This window comes from Pollicipes pollicipes, unplaced genomic scaffold (genome assembly GCF_011947565.3).
Source record: "Pollicipes pollicipes isolate AB1234 unplaced genomic scaffold, Ppol_2.1 Scaffold_1600;HRSCAF=1878_pilon_pilon_pilon, whole genome shotgun sequence".
Lineage (NCBI taxonomy): Eukaryota > Metazoa > Arthropoda > Thecostraca > Pollicipedomorpha > Pollicipedidae > Pollicipes > Pollicipes pollicipes.
Genome location: NW_023595962.1, coordinates 18,063,752 through 18,075,850, shown reverse-complemented (window position 1 = coordinate 18,075,850; position 12,099 = coordinate 18,063,752). Strand labels below are relative to the sequence as shown.

The 12,099-nt window shown below is 53.4% G+C and overlaps 1 protein-coding gene across 1 annotated transcript; it reads left to right on the top strand.

Annotated features, from left to right (window-relative positions):
* Positions 1-267: 267 nt before the first annotated feature.
* On the top strand, positions 268-4,082 carry LOC119091638 (fibroblast growth factor receptor 1; the record flags this gene model as incomplete). Its single annotated transcript, XM_037214448.1, is given in 3 exon segments — positions 268-364; positions 1,702-1,868; positions 2,515-4,082. Coding segments are annotated over 3 exon segments (552 nt in total). The 3' UTR covers positions 2,868-4,082.
* Between the last annotated feature and the right edge of the window lie 8,017 nt (positions 4,083-12,099).

Here is a 12,099-nt window from a genome sequence, read left to right as displayed (position 1 = left end):
CACCGTCATACCCTAAGCATTGTACATACATCCCCGCCATACCCCGCCATACCTCAGGTTTTGTGCACACATCCCCGCCATACCCCAAGTATTGTATACACATCTCCGCCATGCCCCGTCATACTACGGCGTCACAATGGCCCTGCCGTCAGTGACGCGCCATGCCCTGTCATACCATGACGTCACAAGGCCCTGGCTTCGCCGTCAGTGAAGCCGTGATGCAAAAGGAGATCCGCCCCGCCATTTGAGCACACGCCCATGTTACAGGTGCCACGCCCTACCCAGGGGTGACCCCTGAGCGGCTCTGCCACCTGCTCAAGTCCGGCTACAGGATGGACCGTCCGGTCGGCTGCACGCAGGACATGTAAGTAGGCCAAATATATGAGCTAAAATGCCATAGTAGGCCGTAGGTCGTATGTGATAGAAGGACATAGGCCGAACGTTATGGTAGGTCATAGGTCAAATGTCCTAATGGTTGAGAGCGTTTCGAGGTCCACGTCCTCATGCGCGTGCTACATCAGGGGGCCACAAGCTGACGCTTTTCGTGTCGTAGGGCTCTCAGACCTTGGCTGTCTCGAAGCTGATACACTTGGTGATTTAAGACCCTCAGATCGTGCCTGCCGCGAAGCTAATGTGCGCACTTCTCATCGCGCCGCGACCAAGCGCCGCCCATGTTAGCTTGCTTACTACAAAACTAACGGACTCCGCAACCTAACAAATATCAACAAGATGCAAAGGACGATCAACTACGAAACTAACTTACCCACAGAAATAATCGAACAACGAGGCTGTGATTTTTTTGTTCTGAGCTTTGCAAGCGCATTACGTGCCCACCACACGTATAAATGCATTCCCCGGGGGGATAAAAGGCCACCACAAGCAGATAATGGGCGGACTTCAGTGACTTTGTTGACAGTTGATGTAATTCATATACCATTCTCACTCACCGCTTTCGAGGTGAAAGCTTGCCGAGCTGGGAAGACTTAAACATGTCTGCTGGAAGCCGCCGGGGTTTGCCTGTTCTATATCGTTAGGCGGATCATTATGGAGCGTTAGTGATATGAAGGCTTGTAAGGCCTTCAACCTAGGTACAGTTGAAGAAAAGATTGGCGAGGGTAGTGAACAGAAGATACATGAGTGAAAACAAAAGGAAGAAAGACAGGAGATAGGACATATAGACGCGCACGCATACGCATACGCACGGAGAAAGAGAGAGAGAGAGAGAGAGAGAGAGAGAGAGAGAGAGAGAGAGAGAGAGAGAGAGAGAGAGAGAGAGAGAGAGAGAGAGAGAGAGAGAGAGAGAGAGAGAGAGAGAGAGAGAGAGAGAGAGAGAGAGAGAGAGATATATATATATATATATATATATATATATATATATATATATATATATATATATATATATACATATATATTTATATGCATCGGTGTGCTTAGGATATTATCTTTCAGACACGGCTAGTTATATATGAAGGCATGACTGGCCTCGATCAGCCTTCTCTCATATGTGCGCGCGTGCGTGCATGCTCGTGTTTATATACAGGTCAGGGGTCCTCGAAATATTGGATGCAATTGTTGGTAAACAAACGGGTCTCCAGTGGGCCTTCAGTGGACCTCCAGTGTGTCTCCAGTCCACATGTCGTCACCGGCTGGTTGGTTGCGCTGGTGGCAAGTGTTTACCACCTGCCCCTCCGCCCTCCTCAGGTACAGCATCATGCGCCAGTGCTGGCAGGAGCAGCCCTCATCCCGACCCACGTTCGCCGAGCTGACCATGTGGTTTGACAAGATGCTGCAGTCGGGCTCCGAGTACCTGGACCTCAGCACGCCGCTGGTGCTCAACAGAGAGTACTTCGACCTGCTCGGCGAGGGCGGTAAGTCCAGTAGCTGGCCACGTGTCGGTGGGAGAGCCGCCAAAACGGGCACAAATATAGCGACGGTCAATGGACTGCAGGCAAAAACGTGCTGCTTTTTTAATGGCGATGATAGAAATGTCATGGTCGAATATGCTAGTGTGCCTATTACTTCTTGCAAATTGTGCTGACCTGTAAGACTCGTTCTAAACTAAGGTGAAAAAACTGTTGGACTTTAGATGTTGCGTCATCACTATAATGCGATAAACTTCAAATGCTTTTTTGCTTGCGGTCGACGTCCGAATGGAATGATTTAATTTTGATTTCATCATGTGAATCTGTAAAGACGCCGTTGCCTTTGAGAAGAAAAAAAATCGTTTTTTCCGTTGCATAGACTTCTTCAGAGATATTTACCTGCCCTGTTACACTGCATAACAGAGCCTAAACGGTCTATGTGTTTGAGGAGCAGGTTACTGATGTTGCAGTCTGCAGGCTCGCGGCCGGTTACCTATCGCGGCTGAAGGCTATCATCGGAGCAGCGGTATGGAGTGCAATGCCAGAAGCTGTACTTCATTTAGCACGAAATTGATGCGTGATTGTGACTGGTCACGCCTTCATGCCGCGTCGGGTTATGCTTCCTCGAGATCCAATTAACGGCTGTCTTCAGACGACCGAGATCTGGATGGACCGATCGAGTACGGAAACCTGCACCTTCTAGATGCCGTCTACCTGCCACCCAGTAGCCAATCATCAACGGACGCAAAATCGCTTGACAAATCACCATTGCGTCACGTCGACTGCCACCAACCATCGCCACACGACTCCAGCCGCCACCAATCGCCGGCGAAGTTGTGCGAAGGCAACCAATCGCCACCGGCCGAAGGGGCAGGGCATCTCACGTACTCATCGCTGCTGCTGCGCGACTCAGACTCTGAGGAGGAGCGATCCGTGACCTCACGCGACTCAGAGCCGCGTGACGTCCTGGATGAGCAGCATCAGCTGATGTCGGCGTCGGCGTGAGTGTCTTTGTTGTGCAGCGGGGGTTCCCATCACGTAAGCCGTGACTGATATCAAGTGAACTGCAACGAGGCTTCAGGAAGAGCGTGGCGGGAACTTCGCTTGGACGGACCTCGGCTGGCGCCCCTAGGGCTAGAGTATAGCCACCTAAGGCTACACTCTCGGCCCCTCTATGGCTGTACTATAGCCCCATGGCTATACTATGGCCGCATATGGCTATGCTATGGCCGCCTATAGCTGTGCTGACAATGCCATGTTGCGTGGTAGCGTGATGTGTGTAGGCTGGTAGGCTCCTCTGAAAACTGTTGCAGGAGTACCGACCCCCTTTGGCATTGGGCTGTATGTAGGTGTTCCAGCCTCATCTGTGCAATGTTTTGGACGCGCGGCTGGCGGCTCTCTCGATGTGCGCAAATCTTAATGTAACGTGTTTACTTCGCGAGATATCAGTGACATGGTAGGAGCAGGGAGCATCAGTGCATGTACGTACACGCGGAATGTGAACGTTGCACAAGATGCACTCTCTTCGATTTGATTATGAACTGAAATCATAGTTAGTGAACATAATTTCTGTAATGCAGCTGTTATCTGGCCCTCAAAGCGAGTAAGATCAATACTCACCCACATCTTACAGAGGTAGCGGCTTCTGCTCGCTCTCCCGTTATCCCGCGATAAAATGTAAAAAAAGAAGTGAATGAAACATCATTATATAGGTTATGAAACACTGCACACCTTCCATTTTCACAGTTATTATTTGAGGTAGATTATATGTAGTGGTGTAAAAATGTGTAGGTAGAGCATTTTGATCGATTGATTTTTGGCATCGTAGCTCACGCCATTCACTGCTTTTGTGTATCCAGTTCAATAACAAAGTTCAGTGACGCAATGCTAGGTTGATTCAGTGTCAGCATGACATGACGTAATCGTGCCCTGCAAGACACGTCATGTAACACCCCTTATTTGAGTTGCCTTTAATCAACCCATATATTTCCTTTATCTTTCAAAAAACGTTCAACAATTCGCTTCCGAACCTTTCGGTAAATCACAGTACCCTGTTCGGCCATCATTCACATACCGCTGACGCCTGTTCCAGGTCAACAAGTGGTCAAGCTAATTCCACTTCAAGGTTAATTTCGGCCATTGACCTACATTGACAGCTCATGGCAAAAGTCATACGTGCATGTGGGGTCGATATTCTCGTGTCTAAAGATTGTCTGAAATGCGTCCGTTGTAAACAAGAATCATGCCCAGGTCAGCTTGAGACGGTGATCGCTGAAAATCATTTGTGATAAATGCTACCCGCGGGTAAAAGAGCGGGTATCGGTGGGAACAAACAGCAAAACGCTTCTGTTTGCGAGCACACCAGAGTGCAATTTGGAGAAAAGGAAGCGACAACATTATGCAGTAAAAGTATGCAGACAAAAGTGCTGCCGAATGAGAACGCATTACTAGCGAAGGCCGTCGATCATTAATAGTAACTTATTTTCTTCGCAAGCCTGTTTAAGGTTTCAGTCACTCGAGGTGCGGTGGGCTTAAGTCGATTCAGACGCTCGTTTTTGTTTTGCCTCCAGAGTGAATTAGGCGCTCGTGTTGACTGGGCTGCCCTGCGACTGGTGACAGCGGCCGCATCAGAGGCCAGTTGACGGGAGGGGCGTGGTGAACCAAGCTGGCCATTGGGACGGTTGTCTTTGGCACACCATCTACTGTTTTTTATCGGAATTTGGAATTTCACGATGGCGTGGCGGAGTCGAGTTCGCGGAACAAATGTGTTTGACGTGAGCTGCAGTCACGCATCTACATCCTAAGAAATGTAATATCCAACAGCCTTCTGGTCCAATATTTGCCATCTTATTCAACAATCTTCTTGTCCAATATCTCCTATCCTATCCAGCAGACCTCCGGCCTGATATCGCCAATATCTCTCGTCACGTTTTGACAAGGTGTGTACTGAAATATGGATGCTTGGGAGCCTCCAAGTGGCAGCAAAAGTTTATTTTACTCATACAAGTCGTTTCAAACACTCGGTGGTCTGATTGAACCGCTTGGAACATGCATACCTTAGCACGGCCTACGGAGACGTTGCATTATGTGTTAGCTTCGTTTTCAACCGGAAGAATGTTCCAGCCTGAGTGCTGAATCTTGTTCACTTTGCAGCTGTAAGTTTGGCACATATCCTAACATTTGCCAGCCGGTGTCGGTGCTCACTAGCTTCTCCAGATGTGTGCAATTGGATGGTGCGCTTCATCTGATCACCACACGTTTGCTGCAGCATGTGCTTGTGTTTGTAGTCACGGCAGTGGCGTATTGCTTCCTCATTTGCGAGCCGTTACTTGCCTGATATGTGTTTGTAGTCATGGCAGTGTCGTATTGCTTCCTCATTTGCGAGCCGTTACTTGCCTGAGGTGTGTTCGTAGTCATGGCAGTGGCGTATTGCTTCCTCATTTGCGAGCCGTTACTTGCCTGATATGTGTTTGTAGTCATGGCAGTGGCGTATTGCTTCCTCATCTGCGAGCCGTTACTTGCCTGAGATGCACTTTCCAACCGTTCAATCACCGGCCTCTTACATCGCCTGCGAGACACCACCGACGGCCGGCCAGGGGCGGAGCTAGGGAATATGCAAAGGGGGGGGGGGGAGGGCAGTGTTCGTTGAGTCAGCGTCGGTTTCAAAACTAGCATTAGTTTCAGTTCATATGACGGCTGTTTGTTTTTGTTTGCCATGCATGGTATGTCAAAGCACATACACTGCAGAGGCGGATGCAAGGCGAAGACCATGGCCGGTAACAGGGGCGTAGTCAGGCCGGTGACATGGCCGTAGTCAGGCCGGTGGCCGGGGCATAGTCAGGCCGGTAACAAGGGCGTGGTCAGGTAGGTGACAGGGGCGTAGTCAGGCCGGTGGCGGGGGCGTAGTCAGGCCGGTGACAGGGGCATAGTCAGGCCGGTAACAAGGGCGTGGTCAGGCCGGTGACAGGGGCGTAGTCAGGCCGGTGACAGGGGCGTAGCCAGGCAGAATGGTTAGTGGCGAGTGATCCCCTGTAGGTTGAGTTGAGGGATTTCCGCCAGGCTGCTTCTTACTAAACACGTTGGTACGGTGCGCCGGCAGGGTTCGCAAGTCAGAGACACATGGGCTAGTCTCGCGGGCCGCCAAGGGTTCCAAGCTCCCCACATGCTGCAGTGTGGCAGTTATGATTTGTTCGCACTCCAGCACTGCATGATAAGTTTGTCTCTTCTACAAGATTTCAATATCTTGCATCCGCTTCTGATGCGTGTTACCGAGACTAGTAAATGCAAGGGTCACGATGTGGACGCATGGGCAAGCGATACGATTTTTCATTTTCATGCTTGAATTAACTGAGGAAGCCTTACTTTTACCGTTTCGTCACATAACACGATATCATCACGTACCGTGACGATTTCGGTCATGGAATGAAAGGAGCTCACATGTACCTGTGTCTTTGGACATGGTACAGTCGCGAAATCGACGTGCCCAGGAATGCATGAGCTTCATAAATAGGACGTCATCAAAATGATTTGGCAGACGTAGGACAGCCTGCGCCCACGAACGTAAAAGGTTCGCAATCCGCTGTCGGCTCCGAGAAAGTTTGGCTGCTATTGGCCTTATATTGACAGAGCCGATAACAATTATTGAGTAGAAGAGAAAGGAAGGGAAAGGTGCAAAGAGCCCCAACACATACGAACCGTCATGAATAACGGGCTTGGAATTTTTGTTGAATAAATCAGAGCATTTAGCTTACCCTTTATTTTCAAATCTACCGCTGTCGTTTGAAAAAGTCCTCCAAATAAAGTAGATGTCGGGTCTGGCCAGAAGAGTTCTTTCAATGGCTCGCTGGCCAAAGTTGGCCAAAAGCACCCCGAGATCTCTTCTGGGGAGCGGTGGCGGAACCTGACCTTGCGTGGGCTTAAAGCGAAGCACGCCGCATGGGCACAACAGGGTCAGCAGATTTAGCTCAGGGAGCCCTCGTGAGAGCAGCTTATATAAACCCGACGCGGCGAGCTCATTATGCGTTTACAGCAGCAGTGCACTGCGTGAGCAGTTTACCTACACAGCTTTGAGAGGGGTGAAAATTTGACAACGCGGCAAGGAAACGTATGTGTCCGTGTTGATGACAATTCTATGGAGACCTGACACTCCTTTGCCACTCCTTCAAAGAGCTTTCATCACATCCCAGGGTTATTCCTGTCCATTCAAACGGCACATCTCCTTGTCATGCGTCAATATAGTCACGTGTAATGTTCGTTGGTGTTTACAGGTAAACATCGATGTCTAGCGTTTACATGAAGTCTTGTGATTGTGCAATCGCACGCACTCTTTCACGCCTAAACCGCTTCGTTATGACTGCCTGCGGGTGAGCAATGTGCATGCAGTGTGGGATGCCCGTCCAAGGCTAGCACAATGCTGCAAAGATTATGACTTGATGTCAGGCGTTGTCAGGCGTCGCAGTGGTTCACAGGGTGCGAGCTAGACCACGCAACACACGACGTCGTGGGGGACTGCACGTCACGCGCGACAATACTGAGCTGACCCGCTGTGCGGACCTTGATGGAAGCCACCCCCAACAGTTGAGACGCCAGCGAGGTGTGCCCGCTCCAGGCCTGCTCGCGACGGCTCCACCCACACAACCCGCACCTTACATAGCAGCACCGCACAAACATCACACGGCCGGCAGGACGGTAGGAGCGCGGATTTGGCCACTGGCCAAGTACGGCCCTGGGATTTCACGTTAATGGATGCGTTGTATCGTATAAGCGGCCCAAAGCTCCCAGCGGTCTTGGGTTCTGTCGGCGAACACTCTGGTCCCTTGGTCCCTCTGGCGGGCCTGATCCCCAGGATCCGCCGGCAGATTCGGTTCCCAGGTCCCTCTGGCGGGCCCGGTCCCTCGCCCTCTGACCGGGCACAGACCCGGTCCCTCTCCCTCTGGCCACCCACAGACCCGGTCGCTCGCCCCCTGACCACCCAGAGACCCGGTCGCTCGCCCTCTGACCAGCCACATACCCGGTCGCTCGCCCTCTGACCAGCCACAGACCCGGTCGCTCGCCCTCTGACCACCCAGAGACACGGTCCCTCGCCCTCTGACCAGCCACAGACCCGGTCCCGCGCCTTCTGACCAGTCACAGACCCGGTCCCTCGCCCTTTGACCGGCCACAGCGGCTGCTGCGGCGGGGTCACCGTACTGTGATAGAGTCTCGACTCCGGACAGGACGTGGGCGGGCGAGCCAGACCGTCCATCTACCGCAATCCAGCAGCGCTGCGGGCAAGCCGTGCTGTTCGCTTTCGATGGTCATTGTTCGCGCCGGGCTTTGATGGGCGCGGCACGCGGTCGGTGCGGCAGCAGGCGCGGCACGCGGCCAGTGCAGCAACAGGCGCGGTGCCGTTCGCTAGGGCAGCGAAGCCACGCTCTGTCGAACACTGTGCTCCGCTTGGATCAATGCCAGAACACGGTACTCTGCTTGGGCCAATGCAGAAAGACGGTGAACACGGCGCCGACGTTTCAACTGAGTCAGAGGCTGCGATGTCAATTGTCGGCAATAGTGCCGCCGTGTACATGTTGGTGCATATTGGTCCCCGTTGGTAAAGGAGCTGTGCTGAACTGGCGCACCGATCCTGAAATATGCTGTCGCATGCACGAGTGTACCGCATGTACCGCATGTGCGAATGCACATTTGACGGCACCCCGTGCTGTGGGCAGATGTGCGCCGCTGTGCGAACACGGGCACCTTGTGTCGGTTACCAGTCTGCGCCGTCGGGCGACCCACCGTGTTTGCCAGCAACTGCGGCGGTCTGTCGCGTTAAAGCCAGCACAGCGCTGGCAGGTGACATCGGCCGCCGATCACGCAGCCATGCAAGCTGTGGCGCCCACCGCGCTGTGCCCAGCGGTAAAACGTTTGCGCAGCACACCACTGGTCAGCGCGCACCGCTGTGTGAGTGTGTGCACCCCCCGCTGCGACGGTCGCAGTCACACGTCGTCTGTCGGCGGACACGCGCCGTTCGCCGGCGGACACGGGTTGTCTGTAGGCGGACACGCGCCGTCTGTGGGCGGACACGCTGCGGAGACACACCCGCACAGAGCTTCGACGGCGCGGCGCCAGCTGACCGGCCTCGGGAGACGGCGCGGCGTGGCTGGAGGAGTCGAGGACGGCCCAGGCGAGAATCGTAAATGACGGCCATGTCAGTTGTGCACGTCTCACTATTTTAATAAAAGGTGTCGATGTTGAGGCGGCTCTTTTGCGGTAATCTGCCGCTGTGTGTGCTCCTGCCACCTGTGACTTAGTCGGAGGATTGCCCCCGGAGCATTATGCGACTCTGTTACGACGTGAAACAAGAATAATAGCAGATGTTAGCCCCCAGCGGTCAATGGAACTTGTCAATACTCCTTTCATTCCTTTCTCTTTTATTCAGGACAATCATGAGCTATTATTTTCAAGTCCATCCATTCCTGAAGAAGGTCACTGACGTCTTGCACAGCAGTTCGTATTGTTTTTGCAACTCATATTTTTCCCTAAGTGCATATTTGCCCAGCCAAAAAAATCGCCACACGAGTGTGAAGTTCTGAAGTACTAGTGTTAAACGCTTGACACGTGCTGAGGTGGGGGGGGGGGGGATCAATTTGATCTCCGCCCCACCCCCGAATATTTGTCATGGATGGTTTCCGAATGGCGAGACGTAACAGCACCAAATCTTGAATAGCTGCAGAGCGTTGTGGTTTAGCTGTGTTGTAATTGTGGCTCAGTCGTAGACAACTGAATAGCGGATCGCTGGGATCAAAACTTTAGATGTACCTTGTAAGGTTGCTGATCTACGGCAGGTCAAAGTCGAGCCATGGATTTTGCGAAGTCAATTGTGCTGTGGTGTGCGTGCTGTGGTGTGTGTGTGCGTTGCGCTTACCACCCGGCAGACGGATTCGGAGAAGGTTGTGCATACAAAGAAGCATTTCGCCTTGCGTCTGCATCTCTCGTTATTTTTATCAGCGTCTGAGACTATGAAATATCTCACACAATATTTCATTTCAGGAAGGGTGTAGCGAAGGATGATTCCGGCAAAGCCACATATCATCGAAACCACAGAAAAACAGCGCGACAAAAACCCTACACCTTTTTTACAGCGGAGGGGATGGCAACAATGTCTAGTGCCCCGCCCCGGGGTTTGTTCGTCTAAACGACGGAGGCTTTTGATGTCTGTGTAGGACGCAGTGCAGAGACGCGGCCAACACAGAGGCGACTGACGACAGAGACATCGGCCTCTCTCAAACAGCGGTCACCGCGCCGGCCGACGCATGCAGCGCCTGCTGCGTCGCCAACACGCGGGTCACGAGGCTGAGCGACCTCGTCAGCGCCGCGGGGCGAGGACGGCGCGGCTGACCTAGCGCATCACCTGGGATCTGTCCGCGGCTGACCTCGCAGGGACCTGTGACCTGTCCGCGGCTGTTCTTACACATGATCTGTGACCTGTCCGTGGCTGACCTGGTATGTGGTCAGTGACCTGTTCGTGGCTGACCTCGCGCGTGACCTGCGACCTGTCCGGGGCTGACCTCGCATGTGACCTTCGACCTGTCTGCGGCTGACCTTGCACGTGACCTGTGACCTATCCGCAGCTAGCTTCACACGTGACCTGGGACCTGTCCGCAGCTAACCTCACACGTGACCTGAAACCTGTCCGTGGCTGAACTCATACGTGACCTGTAACCTGTCCGTGGCTGAACTTATACGTGACCTGTGACCTGTCCGCGGCTAACCTGGCACGTGCCCTGTGACCTGTTTGCGGATGACCTCGCGCTTGACCTGCTCGGGGCTGACCTAGTGCGTGACCTAGGACCTGTCCGCGGTATGCTGGTAACAAGGTGGTGGGCGCAAGGACGCGATTGTTGAACGGTGGGCGGACTGGGCTGCCGGGAAGCTTTGCGAATTGAACAAGCCCACTACTGAGGCATCGGCCTGATCTAACCCAGTCGGCTGCGAGTCTCAAGTCTCGAGTCTCGAGTCTCGAGTCTCGATCAGCGGCGAGTCTCGAGAGTGCTCTCTTGATCCTTGACGCCCAGAGCTGGCGGAATAGCTAACGCCGGGCGCGGAGACCTGGCGGAGCAGCACCATGTCTGAAGCGGAGACCTGGCGGAGCAGCACCATGTCTGAAGCGGAGACCTGGCGGAGCAGCACCATGTCTGGTGCGGAGACCTGGCGTAGCAGCAGCACGTCTGGTGCGGAGGCCAGTCCGGACCGCCTGACCTCTGGCTGCAGTGCAGCCCGGGTAGCAGCGGCTTTGTCTCGGAGAGGCCGCTCGATCGCACCCGGCGGCCTGTTGACGCTCCCGAGACATCCCGCGAGGGAAATAGCAGACAGGTGTGAAGTGAAGGCTAGGGGGATCGTCTGGAGCTGCAGTCACCAACGATGCCTTGGTGGCCAGTTTGCACTAAAGTGAAGTGATTTTCTTCCGGGGTAAATAACGATGCACTGAAACGTTCATGCTGGAACGATGGAGCCGCGCATGCTGTCGTCTCGCCTTCAGAGGAAACTCCACCACGGATGACCTTGAATCGAGGACCTTGAATTGATGACCTTGAATCGATGACCTTGAACCGGTGGATAAACAGAGTACCGGTCTCATTGTATTCACCTTCCAGCTAAACACATATATCATCGAGTCACGCGGCAACTGTCCTTTTTAAAAACCGAGCTAGCGTTGGGAATATCCGTTTCATTACTGTTCATCACATGGCTGCGACGTCGTTTACCATTGTCAAAGCGCGCTGTTTTATAAAGCCATTTAACGGTGGCAGGCGCCGCGCGACGTTTCCACGTTACACCGTCACTGGTACATTCACTAAGCTACGGCCCTCCACAGTCGCGCAGTCGCAACGTACGGGAACCACCAAAGGCACTGACAGGTACAAGTGCAAGGCCGTTCACACAGCTCGAACTGTGCGCCGGCTCATGGTCACGTGTTCACATTTCCCAGCCCGCTTCACCACATAAGACCGCAGAACGTACCGGCCACCAGAGACATGCGCGTCTGGTGCGCAGGTGTACCGACTAACGGGACTCTTAGTTGGTGAAAGCATTGATCGTCTGACGCACGGAGACAACACCACGGCTGACGCACGGAGGCGACACCACGGCTGACGCAAGAAGACAACACCACGGCTGACGCACGTAGGCAACACCACGGCCGACGCAAGGAGACAACACCACGGCTGACGCACGGAGACAACACCAGGGCTGACGCACGGAG